The sequence below is a fragment of the Trachurus trachurus genome, assembly GCF_905171665.1.
Source record: "Trachurus trachurus genome assembly, chromosome: 24".
Taxonomy (NCBI): Eukaryota; Metazoa; Chordata; class Actinopteri; order Carangiformes; family Carangidae; genus Trachurus; species Trachurus trachurus.
In genome coordinates this window covers 8,070,784-8,097,378 of record NC_139910.1, presented here as the reverse complement: position 1 = coordinate 8,097,378, position 26,595 = coordinate 8,070,784, and the positions used below count along the sequence as shown (strand labels likewise).

Below are 26,595 nucleotides of genomic sequence, written 5' to 3'. Positions count from 1 at the left end.
ATTAAATTCAAACTAGATTTTTGCTTTGTCACTGTTTAATGTGACGTTGTGGCTCACAGTCACATATTATACTGTATATTTACCTGCTGACTGTGTTTTCCCCCACATATCACACATTACACTACTCACAAAAAGTTAGGGATATTTGACAAGAATATAACAAGTTCATGCTACAGTGATATTCTATCATGAAAGCCTAGAAGGATGCACTGGTAATTTCTTTAAACAAAAGCTAACAACAGTGGTGGCTATCGCACAACAACAAAAATCTCAATGTCTCAATAACTTGATCAATTAGTGTTGTCTTGGTCTCATGATGTCAAAATTTGAACATGGTAGAGAGGAGAGGGAGAGAGAAGAGGACTGTAAACAAATTGTCATTGAACCAGAACATGTCAGATGATGACTATCAGATGGTGCTTGTGATTTTTGTGGTTAATCACCTTGTTAGAGAACAGCATGTTATTCAATAAGGACTGAAACATTGAACAATTGGACATTCAAAAGTTTAGAGAAGGTTAAATTAAGTTCACCTGTAAAGGTTATAGTGCACTTTAGGTGCATTCTGAAATGCAATCCAAAAGCCAAACATCCCTAACTTTTTGTGGGTAGTGTATGTCTCAGTTATTTGAGAGTTTTTCAACTTTCATACAAACCTTTCAGGCTAAAAGTGCCAAATAAAGCATTTGTACAAGGTAGAACTTTCTTGTGCTTTTATTTTGAAGGCAATTCTCTAAAATGAAGGTGATTGTGAAGGTAACTGCTGCTGTAAGAGCCATATTTGTATTGCCATGATTTGAGATTTATTTTAGCATCAAGAGCTTTTCGGCTGCAGTTTATGGACATTATGGGAAGTCATTGTCTGACCAAAATAGCCATGTGGGCCCGTTTTGGTCTGTGAATGAAAGTTGAACTGGGATCAGTGTTACCCGTCTTTGTGCAGTAGCACTTCAACTTCAACATTCACAGACAGATATAATGTAGCCCTAAAATACCACTTCACTTCAGTGTAGAGTTTATAATTGACCGTCCAGAGATGAATGTGATCCGACCGGTGGAGGAGGACGAGAAAAACAGGACAAATATTAAAACAGCTGGGTTTCTCAGATGAGAGTGTCCAATTTACCACATGTGTTGTAATGAGCAGCCACCAGCATTCTGCATGTGTTTGTGAGAGAAACAGTGCAAGACGAGGCACCTTCAAACCAGACAGAAACCGACCGACCGACCGACATCCTACTTGACTTTCAGGGGATGCCAGCAGCAGGAAGGAGGGAAGGAAATAAAGAAGAAAGAGTCCTTTTGTGAGCTGCAGACCTGAAAGTCTTCCAGCAGAGAATGAGAATGAAATTACTGGATCTTAAAAATCGAAAGGAGGGGGAACAACGTGCTTTCTTTGACATGACATCAAACAGGGAGGCGGTAGGTGATTTTCAATGGAAGAATACCAAAAGGTTAGATTCATATCCGCAGACCAGCTCAATTACCAGCAACTGGCTTAAAGATAAAGATTAAATTAAATTTTTGCAGCAGTGAATGAGAAAAAAATGGGGAAAAAATGAGCCAGAACTGGGGATGAAATCAAAATCACAATATTAATGAGAATACTTTTCTACTTTGATACACATAATTATTTAATAATAAAACTGATGCTCAGTATGACAAAATGTGTTATAGGCATATTAGAGGAAACTTTCCTCCAATTTAAAACAAAAATTCCTTGTGAATTACATTTGTTTGGGATCATTAAAAATGAAATGATTTCATCCTGATCTACAAGTCGATTTATGATAATCAGCTCCGAACTTGTGTTTTTAATAAAAAACGTATTCGGAAACAGCTGGAAAAGTTGACATTATGAGCTGATTTACATGTGTGACGTTATGATTTGGATGCAAAAATACATCTTTGAAAACGTCTATTGGCCAAACATCCAAAAGATCTATGTGTATACAGTATGTGCATATTCAGATTATAAATCCACATAATGTCAAAGTGTTGGTCACTTGGAGGTTGTCAAGCGAAAAGCTTATCACCTTGCACTGCAAAAACTCAAAATCTTTCCAAGAATATTTGTCAGGACTTTTTTTCTTGTCAAAATGTCTAAATTCTAGTCAAAACTAATCTCTTTCCACATTAACTTGCTTTTAGATCATTTTCACTTGTTTCAAGCATATTTCCACTTGAAATAAGAAGAAAAATCTGCCAGTGAATACTAGTTTTTTGTGCTTGTAATAAGAAAGAAAAACTATCAGATTTTTCTACTTATTTCAAGTGGAAATAATATGCTTGAAAGAAGTAAAGTGTCTAAAAACAAGCTACTTTTTATTTGATGAGTCTTATTTTAGGTATAATTAGATTTGTTTTGACTAGAAATTACATTTTGACTAGAAATTAGACAAATATTCTTGGTAAGATTTTGAGTTTTTGCAGTGTGTGAAGTTTCTATGGTGAAAGAGTTTACTCAAATCATGTTTCCATACATCTGCATATAAACTATAACAGTAAATATGTTTTGTATGGACGTGTAATTGCAGCTGGATTGTGTTTACATTTCTTACATCATGAGGTTATGTTGTTAATCTTCGTATTTGGCGAGTAGCGAAACGCGTCTATACAGACTGTATCAGTAAAATGTTCACAGATGATGCATCCAAACTTATTAAACTCTCTGTGAAGGTCATGGGTCTGGTTTAATACAGTATAAAGTTCACAGTGACTTCAGACACGCCGTGTTTATTTCATGTAACCAAAGCCATGATCTTTCCCCACAAACTTTAATCAAAGCACTTTTGTTGCCTAAACCACAGACGCAAAAACTCTGGGGTCTGTGGTGTGACAGTCGTGTGCTTTGTGCGCTGCCATCCACCCAAACGACCTCCTGGCGACTCCGCTGCTGCTGCTACAAATAAACGTAGTTCGTCATTCATTCATTCATTCATTCATTCAAGAAACGATGTTCCCAGCCAGCGATTATCATCTTTCCTACAAAACATGTTTTCTGTTGCAGTGTAGCTGTAGAGAGACGTCATTTCCACAAGACATTTGTGTGGCCAAATAGTTTCCTCTTTACAAATTACACTCTTTGTGGTGCCTGCAGATAAGTTTGTCCTATTCTTACACAGAACAAAGAGCTTCATCACTACCAGCCACAGCTTTCACATGACATTTCACATGACATCTTATCATTTCATTCATTTCTAATAAGAAAACCTGATAATCATTCAGTATGTTTACATGCAGAGCTTAATCGAGCTATGCTCAAAATTCGATTTTGGCGTCAAGTCGGACTTCTGTCTTTGTCTCAATATACATGCAACTGAAAAAAACGAATTACTGACGGGGTCCGCCCCCTCATGCGGCGTCACCCGTTGCTTCAGCCGGTTAATACGCCCCCTGTCCTGTTGACTTTTCTGTCACCTCGTAAAAAACTGAATATAAACAACTTAGTAGCTTAATAATAAATTCTCAACTGCAGGTCCCGACCAGACGCGCCAGTCTGGGCCGGATGCGCGCTGAGAATAGGATACGGGGTTCCTCTCTCTCTCTCTCTCTCTCTCTTTTTTAATAAAACACTCTTGCTGGTGGCGCTGTGTGAAATGCATTGAATCTGCGCTGATGTTGGTTTTTTTTCTTTACTTTGCCGGGTTCAGGCAGCTTCTCTGCTCCACTTTGTGCCGTCTCTACGGTTGTGGAGCATGCGCACATGCATTGTCCAGTTATACTCCGATTAAGGTGTATACATGACGGAGAAAATCGAATTCCAATCGCATTATCTGGGTGTCTTAATCGGAGTTCTCAACTCCGATTTCAGTCGGACTAAGGTGTTTACATGCACTTCAGTTGTCCAGTTATAGTCGGATTAAGGCAATAATTCGTTTTTTTCAAGTGTCATGTAAACGTACTGATTGTTAATTTACTCTAATGTCTGATTTGTTTTCCTATTCAGGTTGTAGTCGCTGAGCTTAATCCACCTGTAATTTCACAAATTGGCAACACATTGGGTGATTGTGGTGTTCACACCCTGCTCCAATTAACCTTATGTGCAAGTCTTTGGATCATGGGAGGAAGCTGGGGAACCGTAGCCTGGTCCTGACCAGTCTCTTGCACTTCACAAGGCGAACAATAAACTGTGAAAAAGAGCAGGGCCTGGTGGTTGTCTCTGGACCCAGGCTGTTCAACGTCAGTGATTCCTCCATGATTAATGGAGACGTTTTGTTGGAGGATGTGCAGTTGGCTTTGTATAAATTATCCCTCACGTTTTCCTGCCATTCGTGTTTATTTCACAGTTCTTTTCCATATTTCTGCGATTGTTTCTTTTCTTTTTTGCCACCGGACTTATCTGGGTAGTGTCTTGCATCCGCCACTCTGAAAGTGGCGTCGCAGGCGTATCTTAGCAACACTGACAACGCTTTCCATTGGTCAAGAGATCCGCAACAGTGACACAGCAACATAACAGTGTCTTATTGGTCAATGAGAAGCTCATTCCAGACAAGCAGAGTCAGCAACAGCAGTCAGAACTGCACTGTTTCCTTACAATAAAAATCGCCCAACATGGATTTTCGTGTCCCGTATCAGTTCAATAAGAGACACATCTTTTATTGTCCAAATACAGGACGATTCTGTATTTTAATGGACGGTTGACAACCCTATATGTATGTGGGTGGAGCCAGGCTAGGAGAACCATAGAGAACATGCAAACCCAGAACCTGCTCTCCTTGGCTGTGACCAGTTGCTGCTAAATTGAACTGTTGCCCCGTCCTGGGTACAACGCAGATTAGTATTTCACCCCTGAACCAATAAATGGAAACACACATAACATCAGATGATGTCGACAGCAGCCAGGGGACGTCACAGCTAATTAATCAGCGATTGTGTTTTTGTGCTTCTTTGCTCAAACCTGTAGCTATTGCAGTCCTGGGGTTTGTGTTGAGTCTGAACCAACACGATTGCAATCAACCGGTCGATCACCACAACAAAACAATCACGCTGCATACCGGACACTACAATACACAAACTGCAACCACAACACAAACCACACACACACACACGCCTCTGTACGAACAGCGCCAGCCGTCCAGCTGCAGTGAGTGATTGTTTAGTGGCGATTGTTTGTTTTTAGTGCAGGCCGGTGCTGGGAAGCAGAGGGAGAGGAGACCAATGAATCAAACAAGGGGTGAAATAGAAGAAGTAAAGTATTTTATCTGTTGTACTCAGGCCATGGATTCAGTCTTATCAAGGCTAATCTGAAGGCCCGACTGAAGTGGGCATTCACAGCAGAGGACATTAGTTCAATAGATCTGTTTGAGACACTTAAAGCTGCACTTGTCACTGTTATCTATATCAACACAGAATCAAATAATGACGATAATGTTAAAGAGGTTTTGGAAAGGGAGAGACATGCAAATAAATTGAGCTTTTTAGCCTCTTTTAGCTCATTGTTTTGGTTTTATGTACACAGTTACTCTGTGGACTCTTGAACTTATTAGCACCCACTTCCTGCTAGAAAAGCTAAAAGCTAAATTTAGCAACTAGCGTGGGAGCTAAATGCAGGTATTTTCTTCAGGAGGTGGTAGCGACCAAAATGGAGCTAAAAATGAAGAGAATATGCTAATATTTAACAGGTGGATGTAGGCTAAACTAAAATCTAGATTAATATAATTGTTGCAACATAGCTAACTGTTTGCTAGCATGGCACTGCCGTCTGCAAATCTGGTTGTTTGATGTTCAGATTAACAAAAAATTTTTGCAATAATTTTCTTTTCTTTTTCTCATCATCATTTGTCACCAAGACCATTTTGGCGGGAAACCTGCAGGATTTATCTAAGACATCAAACAGGAAGAGGGCGCTGTTCTTCCAGAGCAAACTGAGCAAAAACTTCTACAAACTGAGGCCTTGGTTTTCTTTAAATAATAAAAGAGAGAGAAAAAAAGTTTGTCATCATTTAGTAAAGATGGAAACACAAGAGAGTTTGAGGATGTAATAGAAAGAAGACAGATTTTATGAGAAATGTGGTCTTGATTTCAGGGAAACCACTGGCCTTTCATACAGTCTTACAATCATCATGAATGATCTCATTTGTTTGCCGCTAATATAAACACACGACACAATTAATTTGACAGAGATTTATTGATGTTGAAATGTGGCTAGGCTACATCTGAAGAAAATGGACTCAAGCTATTTTGTGTGTGTGTGTGTGTGTGTCTGTGTGTGTGTGTGTGTCTGTGTGTGTGTGTGTGTGTGTGTTTCACTAGCAATTGTTGTGACTGTCGCACACGAACCACATGTTTAAAGGTTCATGAACCTACGTTTGCATATGTGCATGCGACTGGTTCAAAGATGAGTTTATTGTCTCATCGCTGGCTGCACAGCTGTGGCTACAAATTTATCATTGATGAGCAACTGAATTAAACTAGATAGGAGAATATTTACCAGAGACATGTTGAGTTTATAGCAGAGATTCAAACTTGCAGATTCTGGTTATAAAGCAGAAGGGAGTGTGGCCTATTTTTGTGGGTTTCTATTGTTTATTTGTTCATTTTATGGAAAGCTAAATACAGCAGTGTCTCCACACTCTGCAGTTGTGCTTAAGAGTCTGTGGGGGGGAGGGTGTGTGTGTGTGTGTGTGTACGTGCGTGTGTGCAGCCAGCTGTAACTCAGCTGCAGGAATGTCAAAATGAAGTGACAGCGGTGGCGGCCGTGGGGTTTGTTTGATTTCTAAACGTGGGCCGTGTCTGATGTGGCAGACATCAAAGTGAGGCTCGTGCTGTGAGAGGCTGAATGACTTAATAGGTGTGTGTGTGTGTGTGTGTGTGTGTGTGTGTGTCTGTACAATCAGAGTAGGCTACCTGCTTTCTATCTTTCTTCAGTGGCATTAAGTTCAGGTCGTCCCCAGTTTTCAACTCTAAAATACTTTACTCTCTGAATTTACTTTCTAAAATGTGATAAAATAAATGAACATATTGTAAATAATCAACTTTATTTTGATTTTTTTATTTCTTTAAGACTAATATTGTTAAAATGATTCACTAACTGGCTAATTTCAATCCAATACCTGATATAAATATACATGAAGGGGAAGTCCTATCCCAAGACAAAGTTTTTAAAAGTAAGTAAAGTCAGTTTCCTTTTAACTTTCAAAATAAGAGTCTTAAAGAGACAGACCAAAAGTAAATTATAGCTGCTGCGCAGCAATGGGTCGGGTCCGGGCTAATTTAGGCAAATTTAGGCAAATTCTGAGCAACAAAAAGGAGAATAGGAAGACATGACAGTTGACCTTAAGGATTGAACCCACAACCCATGGAACCAAAGACCGTTGTTTATCACACTGAGCTAATTGACAAGTGGCAGTTCAACAGTGGCTTCACAAATTGAGTAAGCCATTCACTGTCGTGTAGGCAGATTTGAAACCACAGTAAAAAGAAAAATCTGTTTTTGAGGTAAAATTCTGATATGTATTTGTCAAACATCTACCATGAGTCTAGGATGTTAGGAGCCTTCGCACATGGACCAGTCCAAGCTATTTGTTTTTTTTTTAATTTAGAGGCTTGCTGTGATGCCACCATTAGGACAATTGTCTTGTGTTTCATATTGAGGTCAACTGACATTTTGATCTGTCATCATGACCATCACCCTTGCTGGGTCTCGAACTCACAACCTCTGACACCAAGAACCAGCTCCTAACTCGCTGAGCTAATTGGCTGGTAGTGAGACCTGCTGTGTAGCTTCATTTATCCACTCAGGTGAGTCAGTGCCCGGGCAGCTGTTGTCAAGGCAGATTTCAGAAAGTCAGAAATTCTATTATCTAAACAAAAATCTGTTAATACATAAATTGCATTTAGACAGCAAAACAGCTTAAGGACATGTGACATTTTGATCCATCATCATCATCATCATCACCCTAACTGGGTCTCGAACTCACAATCTCTGACACGAAGAACCAGCTCCTAACTCACTGAGCTAATTGGCTGGTAGTGAGGCCTGCTGTGTAGCTTGATTTATCCACTCAGGTGAGCCAGTGCCCGGGCAGCTGTTGTGATGAAATGGTCAAAATGTCAATAATTCAGTCATCTAAACAAAAATCTGATAATACATAAATTGCATCTTGACAGCATGGAAATGTTGGTGATTTGTTTTTAATGATAAGTGTTTTGCTTCATAAGAGAAAATCTGATGTTTATAAATTCCACTCTCACATTGACTGCAGTTGTTCCCATGAGAGCAGAATTCAAAATGTTCTCAAAAATTCAGTTTTTGACATAAAATTCTGATATTTGCCAAACTTCATCAACCATGACTCCAGAATATTGTCATTTTTTTTCAGGAAGATTGAAAATGTATTTATCAAGAATTTGATGGTATATGTTTACAGTACTGTTTGCAGTCAAACGTTTTCATGCACTGTAGGCTCAATTTTTGCTTAATCAAAAATCCGAGAAACAAGTTTTGTGGAGGACGGTCTGGAGATGCTCTGTAGCAAGTTTGGTGTCAATTGAGCAAAAATTGTGGGAGGAGATACATTTTAAAAGTTTTACAGTTATTGAAAAAAACAGAGTGATGGACTTCATAATTTGTAATAAGTTTAAGTGGACAAAAGTTTCAGCAGTATTGAGGCTACATTATGGTGAAGTTTCAACACTGTAGCATCTACCGTTGGTTTGGTAGGAATTTTTAAAGTTTTTAAATTTAAACGCTTATTGTGCCCCCCCTAGGAGGGGGGGGCACATGTCCTTGGAGTTGAGTGAATCTGGCATGGGACTGAACCTTTGTGCAAAGTTTGGTGAGTTTTCGCCCATGGGAAGTATGACTTCCTTGGAAGAAGAAAGAAAGAAAGAAGAAGAAGAAGAAGAAGAAGAAGAATTCCTAGGAATACAATAGTGTCCTGTCAGCTGCGCTGCCCGGACCCTAATTATGTAAAATGATACGTAATCTTAAAAATATTCAGTAAATTAATGAACCTTTTCTCAATTCTTAATTAAATACTGTTAATTTAATTCCTTATTAAATACTGTGTTGTCTTATGTACTTCCTCTCTGACGTGTCAACTTCATCACACACTCATTTGTTGACTACTTTTTTTTTTTAACAGTCAGAGAAAGACTGGTTTTCCTGCCGCCCACACCAACGCTGCAGAGTTTTATCACCTATAACTCCACTGCTTTACAGCTGCCATAAAGTCCACATAACTAAAATATGAACATATAAACACAGGCATTGTTGAACCGGTTTCATTTCATGGCTTATTTCATGTCATGAAATCTAACATGCATGACATCACCGCGAACAACAGCAGAGGGTTTATTTAACATGATTGAGACACTGTAAACCGCGTTTAAAAAAAACACACATTCGGCGCTTTAAAACGACTCGACTATTTACGGGCAGAAATCCAACTTTACGGCAAAATAAAACCAGAGCTTGGTGGAAAAATACATGGAAAGTGTGATCGGGAACACTGGTAACCTCAAAAACAAGCGTGTTTTGCGGTTTTTAATTGTCACCCTGGGAGTGGTTTGTTTTGAAGGGTGGGTTTATTTTTTTTGTGTGTGCATGAGCGTGCAGGTGACACCATACACAGTGACATTCCTACCAAACGCTGCTCAACTCAACAGGTGGTTGTCATTTACCGAGAGAAAGAAAGAAGCAGCGTGTCCGAGGAGGAACGCCAAGAAGAGGCACGCCAGCAAACATGGAGGTAAACAATGCAGGACTAAATTATTATTTCTCTTTTTATAAATGTTTTTTAGGGAAAAGAAAAACAGATTCCGCACATTTTTCATGCAGGCCCTCAAGGATACGCACAGGAGATGGGGAATGTAAACACAACTTTGTTTAGAAGAAAAAGCCCACAAAGCACCTTTATGTATTTCATATCTGCACGTTTCTGCTTCCATCCACAGTTAGAGCGTGAACGGACAGATTGGTTATCATTCGGTATCTTAAATCTGAATTACTTCAAGTGTTTCTTCACATTTTCCACCATTCGTTTGATTCCTTCTGGGTCGAATTGTCACCAAACCAAACACAGCGGGACGCCAACAGCCTCTCAGCACCGAGACGCCAGCACTCACATTTTTTTTTTGTATTGTATGTTTCTCTGGACTTCGCTGAGCTCCAGCACCACAATTAGTCAAATCAACCCCCCCCCCCTCCTCTTACAATGTGTGTGTGTGTGTGTGAGAGACATGAGCAAAGCCTGCCCAGAGTCTTTGGAATCTGTTGTTGCTTAATTAGCCTGCTAATAAAACTGAAAAAGCAGCGTTTAGAGGACTAATTTGGGCGCCTGCTATCGTGCTCGGAGCTTCGACCCCCCCTCCCTACCCCTCCCCCTTCTGCTGCTGATTTATAAAAATCACTGTAGCTCTTTATGGAGAGCTGCATCTGTTGAAGCCTGCTGCTTTTTATTTTGTGTTGGACTTCTTTACACACTGCAGAGCAAGAGCAACACACTTATTGTATCTTATATGTGTCCTTATTTGGCTTAAAGCTGGAGTGAATGTGTGAAGTTCTGCAAGTTTACAGCTCATTCTCTCATTGTCAAAAGCGTTTTCATCACTGAGATTGAGTTAAAGGCAAGAAATGTGGTGAAATGTCATGGTATTTCACTCACGTAGCATTAAGAACTAATTACACCTAGTAAATGATTCAATGTATTAATACACAGGTTGTCAATGTGTTGTCAATCATCGTTTTGTTTCCAGAAGGTCAAGGTACTGCAGACATGAAACAATGAGATTTGAACTCGAGGCCTGGAGTAACACAATAAATAGTAATAAAAAAAAAGAAATAAGATAAAAAGACATGATAAATAGAGAATAACATCTCTAATTGAGTTTACTTAAGCAGAATCTGGCTTCAGAAAATGAAGCTGAGGTCAAATCTCAACTTTTATAAAAAACAACATGCTTAATGTTAAAGGGATAGTTCAACATTTTGGCAAATTGGCCCATTGTCATAATCCCTATAGTCATAGCAGTAGGTTCGTTACCTTTAATTGTCGGTACAAGCTATTTTTAGAACGGCGGAGCAGAGCCGCGAGTTGCTCAGAGCTACGCTACGGAGGCTAATGGGATTTCTTGGTTTCCCTCATCAAACTCATCAAATACACAATCCAACAACTCCAAAACGCTCTGGTGGACAAGTTGTGACCTGCACATTCACCACGCTATGAGATAATAACACAACGTTACCAGACAGAGTTGTTTTAGAGGTAAATGCAGAGACTGCTTGCCGAAAAACTGACCCCGACAGGAACGCGCATCAGCGGTTTTGCATGAATTTGCGGTTTTGTATTGATTTTACAAATCACTTGCTGTAGGTTTCAGGGTCTCTGGATGGGTTTTCAAAAATAAAATAACAGTAATAAAGAATATCATACTGAGAGTGACCTTTCCATTAAATCTTAACGACAATGGAAACTGGAGACTGACCGTGGCCCAGCACGGCTGTGGCAGTGGTGCAAAAACATTAGCAACTACTGCAAAGTGGCTGAATACGGAGCAGTGACCTCTCTGCCAGCTCTAGATCCACATCAAGATAACAGGATGTGTGTGATGTGATGTTTGACGGGTGGGACGACTGAGAGCATTACACATTACACCGTCAGGTTGGAGAACGTCTGCAGCTCTGACAGGTCTGGCTTTGAACAATCACCACAAGGTCAGAGCAGGAGGTTTGTGTCCATCTGGCAGATGTCAGGTGTGATAGTTGTGACTCCTGGGAGAAGCGGAGCTAAGAGAAGCGAGTTTTCTATACGTGACTCAAAACAGGTGAAAACCACAGCTGCAGAAAACAGACAAAGATTTTAACACATGGCATCTTCTTATACACTACTCACAAAAAGTTAGGGATATTTGACAAGAATATCCCTATAAAAAGTTCCTGCTACAGTGATATTCTAACATGAAAGCCTTTTAAGTACAAGGATGCAATGGCAATTTCTTTATCTCAAACAAAAGCTAACAACAGTGGTGGCTATCGCACAACAAAAATCTCAATGTCTCAATAACTTGATCATCAAAGTGTTGTCTTGGTCTCATGATGTCAACATGTGAACATGGTGGAGAGGAGAGGGAGAGAGAAGAGGACTGTCTACAAACTGTCATTGAACCAGAACATTTAGTGGTTCAATGACAGTTGAACCACTAAATCAGACGGTGGTTATGATTTTTGTGGTTAATCACCTTGTTAGAGAACAATTGGACATGTGCATTCAAAGGTTTAGAGAAGGTTAAATTAAGTTCACCTGTAAAGGTTATAGTGCATTTTAGGTGCATTCTGAAATTCAATCCAAAAGCCAAACATCCCTAACTTTTTGTGAGTAGTGTATCTATATGAAAGTAAAGTGTAGTGTTATTTGTTCAGACACGCCATTTGACAATAAGCATGTTTCTATCTGCCTAACAAACAAGCCACCACACACTGAAGACAACAAATAAATCAAACTAATTAAAGACAAAGTCTGAACACGGACGAAACTGAAGAAACCAAGAAATATGATTCAATTATAAAACATTAGAACGAATGAATGGTTCCGCAACCACGATGGCACCACATACATATTTCACTGTGAGACTTTTTATTGACTGCAAAGCACTTCTGCCTCAAGACAACATAAAAACTTATTTACAACAGAGAGGAGAGAGAGAGAAAGAGGTCTGGACCAATTAGTCTTGACATGTTAATGACCTGTGTTTGACTGCTGAATGAGTCTGACTTTTGGGACTGCTCTTATGGAGGATTGAAGGACCGACTTTACTCTGCATCTTTCACTGTGTGTGTGTGTGTGTGTGTGTGGGTTTGAGCGCGAACACACTCCTCTTATGACGGGAATGTTGGACCGTCTCCAGACTGACTCCTTTCTTCAGAAAAGGACCATGACCACAGAACAGAAACCCATTAGAGAGGGCTTTATGTTCTCAGAGTCAATCTGGAGGCCCTGCATGGGACAGTGTGTGCATGTGACACAGGTCTTCATGTGTGTGTGTGCATGTATTGGCATTTCAGGGTTTGCAATGCATGTCTAAAGCTCAGTGAGTCTCTAGATGTGCTGTACACGTGTAAATGTATGTGTGCATTTTTTCATGTCAGTATTTGAATCAATGCCTCAGGCTCATATTTGTGTGCACATACTTTTGACTCCGCTTGTGTTTGTTATACGTTCCTGCATGTGTTTTCTTTAAATATTCATATGATCCCTGGATATATACATCTGTGTGTGTGTCTGCATTAGTGTGCATGTGGTTTCAGTTGCATTCATACTTGCACTTTCAGCACATGAAGCATGTGAGGTTTGTGTGTTTCTACGTGTATGTAGTCGTGGGTCAGTGAAACGTACTCCTCCGTTCTCCTCCAGGCGATGTGTGTGTGTGTGTGTGTGTGTGTTTAGGGAAGAAATTTCTTACCCGTGTCGAACGTAAACACACCAAGATCAGAAACAACTCGTCCTCAGCGGCCAAAAAAACGTCTGATTGTTTTCAGGAGGGGTGTGGTTTCAAAGTTTCTCTTTTAAAGTTATTAGTGGAGTGGAGCTTTGTGGTGTCGGATTTAAACTTCTTTACGTTTCCTTAAGGCCAAACTTAGCCCGACACATATGGTCCACATTCAGGACAGGTTTTTATCTTGTAGCGTGTTGTGACAGGGGGTGTACCGTCTTAAATAACCACAAAGGATCTGAAATAATCCAGAGCATGTGGTCGTGGTAAAGTTAGCCCGTCTTTGTTTTTTTTAACGGTCAGGTATGACCGCGGCCTCCTCCCTCCTCCTCCTCCACCACTGTCCCACAGACCCAATTTGTTTCTACTATGACAAGACCACTAAAAGGTTTTATATAAAAAGGATGGAGCAAATAAAGAAAAGAAACAGAATCAGAGGGGACACAAGGAAAAAAAAAAACTTTGATCGTCAGCCCAGAGCTGTGGTTCACATTAGGGTTAACTGTTGATTTCTCTGGTGTCCATCTGCTGCAGCGGCTTTCGCCCGCACATCCTGCAGGAATCATCATCATCAAGAGAATTAAAGTCGAACTGAAAGCCTGAAGCAGTCAAGACTTTGTGTTTTGTTAAAAGTCACAGCTCAGACATAAACACTACAGCCGCTTATGTGAGGCAAATGCTAAAATAAACCTTGTAGGTTTGGGCTGACCATCAAAACTCATTATTCTGAAGCGTATAGATCGCGATTTATAGAAATGAATTTATCAATCATATATGATAGATAGATAGATAGATAGATAGATAGATAGATAGATAGATAGATAGATAGATAGATAGATAGATAGATAGATAGATAGATAGATAGATAGATAGATAGATAGATAGATAGATAGATAGATAGATAGATAGATAGATAGATAGATAGATAGATAGATAGATAGGTAATTTCCCAGCTTGGGATCGATCGATCGATCGATCCCAAGCTGGGAAATTACAGTACAGTAGTTTCATTTTATAAAGATAACTTTCATCACGTTGATATCATGACCAATCATCATTTGAGCAATGTGATCATCTAGCTCTGTAATTTCCCTGGTGGTGCTGTGATCAGCTCCGTCACCTGGGTTTGACCTTCAGGGCCTTTTCATTTAGACTCTATGTCTTCTCCTTATGTCTGAATGGATTCTCTCCAGGTTTTCCAACTTCCTAACAGTCCAGAGACATGTATGATAGGTAATTTGGAGACTCTATGGCGTCAATGTGAGTTTGTGAGGTTAGAGTCATGACCTGTCCAGAGTTTAACCCGTCTTCACCTAATGTCAGCTGGACATCGCTGCATGTACAGGAGAAGCAGTATGACTAATGTATGGATGGTAATTTATTTGATTGCCAGCTCACTGTAGTGTGTTGAAAACGTGGCTACAACAGAGTCGATCAGCATATCTCTGCAGAAAGTGGTTTATGTATGTTGTGCACTTCATTTAGCCTTCACAGATCTGAGCTGTAGCATTGTTCCTGCTCAGGTTTTTATCTAAACAATCAAGTAATTGACTGAAATCAGCACTGACGGGGGATTTTCTCTGTTTCCAGGTTGAAACTTACGAGTGAAATACTATACAGAGAGTACAGTGAACGCACCGTCCAGCACACAGAGAAAAAGACCGACCCCCTGTGTAGGAATGTGCAGATGTGTTGGCAACGGTCAGGGACGAAGAAATGAACCTGTGAGGTCAAGAACGATCAAGAAAGGCTTTGAGTGTTTAAGATATGAGGACGTGCTTCATTTAGTGTTCATACTGTAGATGCTCTGCTCTCAGATCTGATCTTCCGACAACAACGTGTCTCTTCACTGCTCTGTCTTTGAAGATGTGCATTGTCTTTCTGCTCCGCCGAGCTGAAAATGCTGAAACCATCAAAAACTCCACCAACAGCGCCAAAAAAGCTGCGCGTGTGTTCACGAGCTCCGCGTTTACAATAAAAACAACAGGAGTGTGTATGTGTGTGTGTGTTGGGGAGGAGGAGCAGCCGGTGCAAACATCCACTCAACATGTAACTCAAACTACCTGCTGGTTTTAGAAAGTGCACCATAAATAATCTGGTTCCTTTAAGAGCCAAAATAAAAATTTAGCCACAGCAGGAAAAGTTGATGTAAAACACAAACACAATTACGATAACAAACGCATGAACAAACCGTGGGACTACAAAAGGAGGCCGAAGACCAGAATAATAAACCGAGGCCGTTTCGTTGCCCGGGGGCCCGTTGCCCGTTCCTGCTTCTTGGCAATAACACGGCTGTTACCGACAGTATCGCCGAACGACACAAACAGACTTCAGTTGGAAGATTTCATGGCTTGAAAAGAAGAATAACAAATCCGCCATCATGTTTTCCAGGAATTAACAGGGCTAAGGAAACGGGCAGCGCCGGTGCCAAGACCTGTGAGCTGCATCCTCGCTCCGACTGGAAAACATGACTCAGCTGCACCTACAGTAGAAGTTAAACACAGGGATGTAGGCCGCGCTGCGAGAGTCACAACATGTGGGAGAGGAATAACCTTTCAGAAAGCTGGCTCGGCTCCCCTGTCATACTGTACCTGCGGAACAACACAGATCTAGGTTAAAGCTAAACTTTTTAGGTTTAGCAGGTTGGACCAGAATAAAATAAAACCAGTCCTTTAGCGTTTTGTTTTGATTTTTGCTTCCCGTCCGGCTCATAAACCGATAAATAAAAATGTGTAAATTCTTCTTTTAACCCACCCAGGCTGTTATCAGCCCTGCGCTCCGTCTGTGAGCCCTTATATGGACCTATACAGATGTGTTTGTTCGCTGCTTTAGACAACTTGTTATTCCTACCGAGTCCAGATGTGGAACCAGATATTTGTAGCAGTGTCTGGCCAAAATGCAATGAAAAACATCCCAACTCCTCCTCGCACAGGAAAAGAGCTCTTCCAAAGTGCTCTATACATAGCAATTGTTAAAGAATAAAACTGCTCTTAAGAGTTATTGCGCATAAAAATCGTATGTAGATAAATCTGAATAAAAGGTAGTGCTGTGCTGCGAGGCACAACACTCAGATGTTTAGTTAGGTCTGTGTGTTTGTTTTGCCTGAGTCAACAGAAATACAAGGACAATGAAAAGCAATGAGGCATTTAACTAAACTCATGTGTAACCTCATGGTTTTGACTGTTTGATTATATCTGAGGCTTTAAAGACAAGGCTAATGAGAATTATAATAATAAAAGTTATTTTTGTGCACTTATAAAAATCAGGGATAAGAACATACTTCAACAAAACAAACACATTCAGAAAAATTAAAAATAAAACAGTGAAAAGCCACATGAAATAAATGTGTTTTTAGAAGCTGGTTAGCAAAACCGCGAGAGAAAATCTGAATATGTGTTTATCTGGTTTAGTTAAAAGATCTGAAACTGCTCTAAACAATATTTTATTGAATAAACGGATCAAATACGGCGAAACGAGTAGTTGACAGTGAGTGTCCAATCTCATCAAAGCTTTTTAAACCCGTTGTTTTGGTTTCTGAGCCACGACTTCACTGCTCTGGTTGGACTTGGCTGCTCCCATCAGGCTAAAGCGGAAGAACATGATGATTTTAAATGTCCCGTTATGTTCCAGCGTGTTTACTATTAAATATCTGTGGAGACTCGGGTCCTGGTTTTACGAGAGAAGGTGAATCGAGGGCAACCGGACTTGGTTGCAGATCATTTAAGAGGCTTCTTGGAGGCGAGTCCAACTGTGCTTCATCAGCCCGACTTTACCAAAACCATTACATCATTGTATTGTGATGCATTTTATCTGTTCTCGCAACATCACTGAAAACAATGCCGCATCCTGAATGATTAAGGTTTAAATAAAGCTAATGAATAAGCATAAACACCTTTGGTATGCGTCCATTTCTACATGTTACAGTTCAGTCCAACATCTCTCTCACCTGCACTAACGCTGTTTATAGCACGTTGGATGTTCTCAGAGGAAATCATCTGAAACATCTGAGGAATTTCTCGCTTTTTTCTTCTTGGCTTCGATGAGACGCAACAAAAAAAACTCTGCATCTGGTTTCTCTTTGCTTCAAATGTCACACGTGATGGGAACCAATCAACTGCATCCAAGAGGAGGAGGAGTGAGGTGTGCTTCATCAGATATATCGTCACCGATGTGAACAATGCAAAGATGTTGCAACTGATTATGGGATATAACGACATTATTTTGTTTTGATTCCCACAATTGAAGTTATAAAACATAATTGCACATGTCATTCATAGGCTTAAACATGTAAAAACACTGGTATTCTCTTACATACTTATCTCCTGTTATTTTTCATTTCAATCTGAACCTGAACAAGGCCTTCGTTATTATGCAACGTCCCACGGGAAACATTAGAAAGAAAAATAATAGAAGACTCTTGGAGGTCGCCCAAAATGCATTTATCAAAATGACATTAAAGGCCCCATGGCATGAAAAATGTGATTTTGGTTATTTTTTCGTGCTTGGGGAGGTCTCTGGGCCACGTATATACTGTCCAATGCATCAAACTGGTCATAAACGGAGAAACACACACCGCCCATTTGTAGGAACATTCTCTTTGAGACGAGCAGATAGCACTTCCTCCTTTCTGTGATGTCACACACAAGGGAACTCCGCCCACCGTGACCAGTTGTTTTTTTTCAATTTTTATGAATGCAGCTTAGGTTTCAGTTACTTGCCTGTGATTGGCCCGACCACACACCACTCAAACACAGTGAGCCAATCAGAGGAGAGGTTCTCATTCTCTCCTCTGATTGGCCAAATGACCTGTGCCTGCTAGAACTCCAGAAAGAGGCAACAGAAAGGGGCAGTAGAAACCATATTAAGCAGATCACAGGTACTCAAAACCAATGATACATCTTGTTAGGGATATCAGCAGGTAAATAAACCCAGAGAAAAGTGCACAGCATGGGGCCTTTAAAAAAATTGCAATAATTCAATCAGTCCAGGGGAACACGCTGCAGAGCTGTAGCATTGTTCCAGCTCAGGTTTTTATCTAAACAATCAGTTAATTGACTGAAATCAACACTGACGGGGGATTTTCTCTGTTTCCAGGTTGAAACTTAAGAGTGAAATCTACAGTACAGAGAACATTGTCTTATTATCAATGGACAAACCTCTGCTCCGGCACACAGAGAAGAAGACTGACCCCCTGTGTAGAAATGTGCAGATGTGTTGGCAACATCCAGGGAAGAAAAAATGAACCCGTGAGGTCAAGAAAGATCCAGAAAAGCTTTAAATATTTAAGGACTTTTCTCTTATCTTAGTGTTGCACTTAAAGGGATAGTTCACCCTAGAATGATATTTCGCTCATTATCTACTCACCCTCATGTTGACTAAGGGCTGGAAGAATTATCAGAGTCCACCGTCCCTTCTCTGAGTTACAGGGGGTCTTGGCGTAGCAGTGCATTTCAATGCAACGGTTGCAAAGGGACACCAGAGCTCTTCGTAAAAAAACACACACAAAAAAACATCCAAATACCTCCATGATGCTCGTATGTAATGTCCGTCTTGTGCTGAAGCCCCAAATTGCGTAATTGTCCCGAAAAAAATTAAATAAGTCTATATTTTAAGCTTGTTTGTAGCGGAAGCTTCTCGAAGCTCCTCTTCCTGGTCCGTCCAAATATCGCGTGATTCGCAGTAACCGCACTGACGCCGGCGCAAATCACGCGATATTTGGACGGACCAGGAAGAGGAGCTTCGAGAAGCTTCCGCTACAAACAAGCTTAAAATATAGACTTATTTAATTTTTTCGGGACAATTACGCAATTTGGGGCTTCAGCACAAGACGGACATTACAGGTGGACTCTGATAATTCTTCCAGCCCTTAGTCAACATGAGGGTGAGTAGATAATGAGCAAATATCATTCTAGGGTGAACTATCCCTTTAAGGGATCACTTAGAGTTAGTTAAACTATTGCACAAAGCACCTTAGTGACCCAAATAATGGAAGGTACCCTTGACTTCATCTTAACCTGGCTAAGTTCATGGTGATAAAAGAAGAAAGCCAATACATCCCATAGAAGAGTGTTTCTGGACATGAAGGACATAGAGCTGATTTCACTTGTTAAATTTGATGGGCAGTCAGTTTATGGTTTGTGCGACAGCCTGGAATTGGATCATTCTGCTTTCTGTAGCTTGATGATCGCTCTATACGGTTGAATATCACTTTACCTTTTTGGTGTAATCAAAGTATTTCATGTCCATTTCTCTTTCTTGCCGCTGGTTTCCCTAAAAGCTTAAACTAAATCTAAGAAAATTAACAATCAGTCATGGAAACAGTATTAAAGGGATAGTTCAACATTTTGGCAAATTGGCCCATTGTCATAATCCCTATAGTCATAGGTTTGTTACCTTTATTTGTTGGTGTTATTCTTAGAACCGCCGAGTGGAGCGGCGAGCTGCTCAGAGCTACACTACGGAGGCTAATGGGATTTCTTGGTTTCCCTCATCAAACTCATCAAATACACAATCCAACAACTCCAAAACGCTCTGGTGGACAAGTTGTGACCTGCACATTCACCACGCTATGAGATAATAACAGAACGTTACCAGACAGAGTTGTTTTCAAAGTAAATTCTAGCAAAACCGCTGATGCGCGTTGCCTTCAGTTAGTTTTTCAGCAAGCAGTCTCTGCATTTACCTCTAAAACACAAACTCTGTCTGGTAACTTTCTGTTATTATCTCATAGCGTGGTGAATGTGCAGGTAGTGAATAAAGGTAACAAACCTACTGCTATGACTATATCTATTATGGCAATGGGCCAATTTGCCAAAATGTTGAACTATCCCTTTAATCTCTTTCACTGCTGCTAACGCCTCAACTTTTAACAGTTTCCGTGCAACAACCTGCAGTAACTCCTTCAGATAAGGACAAATAAGAGTCACAGTTCAGTAGAAAACTGAAGGTGATGTGAGAAACAGCCACGGGGCTTCTGGGAAGCAAGTCTGCGTCAGTCGTCAAGTTGCATCTGGTGACCATTTGGCCTGGCCGGCGTGTGAGCGCAGTTATCAAGAGAAGCTTTGATGCAAAAAAAAGAAAAAAAAAAAAAAGACAGGACATGTTTCTTAATTAATGTCCCTCCTCTTGAGTCGTGGGCCGCCAAAAAAACAGTGACTACAAAAGACAAAAGTTTCTCCGAGCAGGCGCCTTGGAGATGATAAAAGTCTGGGATGTGGCTGCAGCCGAGCATCATGGGAGCTGAACATGTGACCTTTCAGTTATGGACCAATCACCATGCGGCTCCTGAGGCTCCTGATCAGAGCGGACGGAGATGTCTCGTATCTACACGGAGATAAGCTGGTAGACGTAACATAGCGATAAAGCAGCTGAGGCACACAGCAGGATTCATCAGTTTGTGGTTTTTTATCTTTCTCTACTTGTGTTTATCTCTCCCTTCTTTGCACTTGTCCAAACCAAAAAGATTTAGGATCTGACAGAGACAGAAAATACTTTATGATGCTTATCATGTCATGAATGCAGATGTGTTCAGCCAGAGAGGAGACTGATATATGGATGTGTTTGGAAGCACGGGGGAATCACTGGGAGCCATGAGGTTGGGCGGAGGCCAAGGAGACAAAGTAAGAACGAGGTAGAGAGAGAGAAAAAAAACACAACAAAAAGACAAAAGTCAAAGTCAAAGAGTTGAATCTGTCGGAAATTTGGCAGCCGTCGCGACCGCATTGCATCTTATGAATGTGTGTGTATGTGTGTGCATGTGCATGAGGGTGGGGGTCAGGGGGTGGGCTGGGCCTCCCGTGAAGCTACACTGGAGCCACTTAGCTTTTAGATGGCCGGCATTTAATTTAAGAGAGGCCGGCTGAAAAGCTCGGTTTGATTGCTTTTCTAAAACAACCTCATCTAAAAAAGCCTCAAATAACCAAATACCTCTGTGACGACAACGAGCCCGTTCCAAGCTCTTAACTACATCTCTGTGCCTGGGAATACACACACACACACACACACACACATACACACTCACACAGCCACAGCCATTTAATGGCATCAGCCATGTGGTTACGGCATGAGTGGGTGGCTCGAGGGGTGGGACGGGAGGGGAGTGGAGGAGGTCTTGAAATGAAATTAGGATTAGTGAAAGCAGTTGATTCCTCCAGGATGCTGCTGGTCTGAGGCCAGCCCGGCTCTTAAACCTGTTCCTGGGCCTGTCACTTCTTCTTTTTCTGTCTCTATCTCCTTTTAATTCCTCCGTCCGTGCAACTTTCATTCTTTCATCCTGTCGCTCTCCATCTCCGTCGGACTCTCTTTGTCTTCCCTCGCCTCTAATAAGCGAGGTGACATTTACAAGGAGGCCACAGCAGAGTTCGCAAAAGGTAACGGCCGTAAAAGTCCGACACCTCCGCAGGCTTTTCTCGTTCACACACATACACACATACACTCCAGTGAACTGGCTACGAGGCTACCGTGGCGTCCGGCCAGGGTTTTTCCAAATCAACCAGGAGGAGGATGAAGTGGAGGAGGAGGAGGAGGAGGAGGAGGAGGAGCAGGAGCGGAGTAAGCTCTAAAGACACTGGAATTTATTACAGCACTGTGTCACAAACCCAGTGATATGAAATAACAACAGCTCGAGCTCATTTCCATAACTCGCACATCAAAATTTCCACATTACAGCTCCACTTGTTTTGTGCCAATCACAGAGACATGTGGTGTTTGAAAGAAACACCGTCAGTGCCTCCAAACCCCAGATTTTGGAGGTTTGGAGCTGGCTGGCTGGCTGGCTGGCTGCTGGGGAAATGTGGGTGATTCTCCCTGCTGCATTACATAATGTAGCGATAACTGGCCCTGCAGCAGCACGGCACCAGTCCTTCAACACACAGAGCTTTAAACCTGCTTTTCCTCTGTTATTTCCTAAAGGTTTTAAACTTTTTGACAAACACAATTATCACCATCTCAAACGAGCTTTCAGCGTGTTCATGAAGTCTTCATTCAAAACAAAACAAACTCAGTCACACACAGATCATTTCAAGAAACTGTCTCTAAAACGTCAGATGCACTTGTCTGCTTGGGAATCAGCCAACTGGAAACTGAGATTAACACAGACCAGATGTTTGTTCCATGTCGTCGTCAATATAAAATATCATTTTTGAAATGCTGTAGACTTATCACTGCCTGCTGTTTTCCTACTACTTAAAGGGATATTTCACCCAAAATCGATAATTCACCAATTTTCTACTAACCGTCATGCCAAGGAAGGGTTTGGAGAACTTTCAGAGTCATCAAAACGCTTTTGGAGTACCGGGGGGGTCGGCTGGAGACGGATTTTCATGAAATGGTGGCGGATAGTGCTGCGAGATGTTCTTCCGTGTTTACATCATACATCCAATGGTTTACAACGACGAACGAACATCTCGCAGCAAATCTCGCACAGCCACTGGGAGCTACTTCTACAACAAGGCTAAAAACAGAGATCAAATAATTTTTTTCTGAACAACTTTTTCATGTGGTGGCTTCAGGACACTTGGGTCAGTACGGACGAGCAGTATGGAGGTATCTGGATGTTTCATAGTGTGTGTTTTGGACCATTCAAAAGTGAACTCTATCCGCCGCCATTATATGAAAACCCATTGCCAGCCGGACCCCCCCTGGAACTCCTAAAGCGTTTTGATGACTCAGAAAGTTCTCCAAACCCTTCCTTGGCATGACGGTGAGTAGAAAACTGGTGAATTATCCATTTTGGGTGAAGTATCCCTTTAAGAGTCTGTATGATCACTGCTAGCTCACCCACTACTAAGACAGAATATGAAACCCAGATCATCCTGTCAATGAAAATCCACTTTTAAGGCAAATATGAGACATAACAGCTGAAAAATAGTGTTGTGGTGTTGCTTTACTGTAAAATTATGACATTTTGAAAAATGTGTTTTTGCTTTTATGAGTTAGATCATTCAACACAAGTCATAAATTATGTCCGTGACTTGTCTTAACTACATCATGAAAACCTGCACAAGTCTGGTATGGATTATGATTAGCAAAATTTATATCATGACATTGCTGATACAAAGTGCTTGGCCTTAAAGGGATAGTTCAACATTTTGGCAAATTGCCATAATCCCTATAGTCATAGCAGTAGGTTCGTTACCTTTAATTGTTGGTGCAAGCTATTTTTAGAACGGTGGAGCAGAGCTGCGAGCTGCTCAGAGCTACGCTATGGAGGCTAATGGGATTTCTTGATTTCCTTCATCAAACTCATCAAATACACAATCCAACAACTCCAAAAGGCTCTGGTGGACAAGTTGTGACCTGCACATTCACCACGCTATGAGATAATAACAGAGCGTTACGAGACAGAGTTGTTTTAGAGGGAAATTCATGCAAAACTGCTGATGCCTGTTGCCTTCAGGGACAGTTTTTCAGCAAGCAGTCTCTGCATTTACCAAACCAAGAAATCCCATGAGCCTCCGTAGCGTAGCTCTGAGCAGCTCGTGGTTCTGCTCCGCCGTTCTAAAAACAGCTTGCACCGACAATTAAAGGTTACGAACCTACTGCTATGACTATAGGGATTATGGCAATGGGCCAATTTACCCAAATGTTTAACTATCCCTTTAACTGTGAGTCTTGGTGGAGACACCACAAATCGCTGCCTGATGACTGAAGCAACACTGGAGTAACGATCAAGACTAACTGTTATAGTAACATGCATCAAATCAAGGATCAGTTCTTCCAAGATAAACACTATGATGCAAAACCCCATCATCACCAATCCAGCTTCATTACAGCACTAAACTGGAATTTTCCCTCACTCCCAGTACATTTCCAACAATCAAGCGGTCCTCATTCTCTCTATACACGCAACAAATTGGCCGCTGAGCCCTCGTAGTTGTGAAGCTCTTTAATCACACTAAAAGGTGTAGCTGTAGCTCTGTGCAGCGGAGAGTCCTACACTTCAGCAAATTGAAAACCCGACACTCCTGAAGCCACGGATGCAGGTGCGCTATGGGAACCACGCAGCACAAAAAAAAAGAGCTAGCGTCACGGTTTATCTCTCTCTCCTCTGTCTTTCATGTCGCTGTGTAAAAAAAAGGTCAAGCTTGTCACGCTTCCAAAATGCTGTGACAAACGTAACATTCACATGTGTGGGGGAATTAAGTCTAAATCTGTCACACGGGTCCTGAGCTCCACAATGGCGGCAGGAAGAAGAACAGGTCAATTGTGCGGCGCACTTGAGGAAAACCGATTTCACGATCCAGGTGAGAAATCTCCACGGACACGGAGTGACGTTTCATTAGGCAGATACAGACATCTGTGCTGCTTCTTGCACCGATACAAACCTTCCTGCAGTAAAATGTCTACATTTATCAAGTGTATAAAGTCTATACAATCACCAGCAGGAGTTTATTAATTGCACAAATGTGTGGGAACGACAGTGCGTGTACTCATTGCTAAACCAGAACAGACAGTTTAAGAGGAGTGTAAGGTTGCAGAGTGTTACCTAAGACTAAATAAGTGGGATTTTTTATGGTGCAAGTGTGTATATGTGCATGTGTGTGTTCTTCATTATAATTCAACCTTGAGAAAACGGCTGATGTCATCTGCATAACAGAGCTCTGGAGAACAAAAGACCAACAATATGCCCCCCCTCCCTCCCTCTGCCTCTACAGTACAGTGCACTGCTGCTGCTTTTCTTTCTTCTCATCCTCCTTCCTTTCTTTCTTTCAATCAATCACCCTCATCCTTCCTTCCTTTTCGTTTCTCTCCAACGAACTGGGATTAAGCTTAAACAGCTGAGAGATTGTCTGATAACAGCAGCATATTCAAACTAACCAGCCGCCTTTGTGTTTTGTGTGATATAAACATCCACTACGTTTTATCGAACGACTCATCTCGGAGTGAGCTGATCAACATCATGTGTCACATTTTTCCTTGCTTGATGTTTCAACAAACACTCAGGCTACACTAATAAAATCATATTTACTATCAAAACACACTGCAAAAGGCACAACATGTGTTGGAACGTGGCTCATCTGAGAGTCATTTCACTGAACTTGCACAAGGGGGAAAAAAAAGTTTGGCAGCATCTCCTCCGTCATTATCGGGGATGAAACCACTGATGTGTCTGAGGTCATGTGGACACTTAACTGCAGCTCCTACTGCAGATGTTACATTACAGCATGCTATGTTTTGATATTTGATACGCTGTCTTTGTTATTTGTTGTGTTTCAAGGTGTAAAAGGTCTGTTAAATTTACTATCTTGAATCATTTAATTATATTTTTCTGTTTTGAGGGCTTTGGACTACTATAATGTTGTCAGAAAGTAACAAAAGTGGATCCAAAAGTTTTGTAATATGCATTACTGACAGTGTTTTGGAATAAAAAGAAGATTTGAACCCATCCTGAAGTGGCAAAATAACAATGCATATAATCTAACTTATCCAGATAGGCCTACAATGGAAAAACATATGAACCAAACACGTGAAAATCCATTCATCATTCATCCTACCTGCCAGGCAGAGTCCGAAGATGGTGAGAAGAACCAGGATGTAGAGGGAAACAATGGCGTACTTGATGGCCGAGAGCGAGTTCAGGTGACCGCAACACTGATCCTGTTTCCTGCGACGCTTTGCAGAACCTGATGATGAAACAGAGAAAGAACATTAGCATGAAAAACAGAGGAAACCCAAACACAGGTGCAACTAATGTGAAGGTAAAACTATGCCAAGTTTACTCATGAACAATACAGAAATAGAGAATATAAATAACGACTTGATTTTTGGTGTTTGAAGTCGTGTTTGGTCTTTTGACTTCTTCTAACCAAAACCATTCCTGTGAAAACATGTTGAATTGCGGCTGGAACATTACTTTATGTGTGAGTTGAAACTAATTTACTTCACCATTTATTAGCTAGGGATTTTGAAAACGACCCGGGTCAAATTTTCCAGGTCTAGGTGCAGAAATGTGAGGAGTATCCATAGAAACAAGGGCTATTGGTTGCAAGTACACAAATAATTCAAAAGGCTTTTATTGTGAAGCCTGAAACTTATTACAGAGATGAAATACAGAACTGTATAAATACAAAGGTTAGATCATACATCAAGCGCCGTAAAGTGGAATACACACAGTCAAGTGATTTACTTCATAGCTTAGGGAGGATATACTTGATGACATGT

General features: G+C 41.0%; 1 protein-coding gene across 1 annotated transcript in view; it reads right to left on the bottom strand.

The window, feature by feature from the left end:
* The window catches only part of scara5 (scavenger receptor class A, member 5 (putative)), a gene marked incomplete at its 3' end in the record, with an annotated part of 103,099 nt that overhangs the window by 62,854 nt on the left and 13,650 nt on the right, over nucleotides 1-26,595 (bottom strand). The window contains exon 2 of the mRNA XM_084001326.1: nucleotides 25,929-26,057. Within this exon, the coding sequence (XP_083857452.1) occupies nucleotides 25,929-26,057 (129 nt within the window). The remainder of the gene's footprint in view (nucleotides 1-25,928; nucleotides 26,058-26,595) is intronic.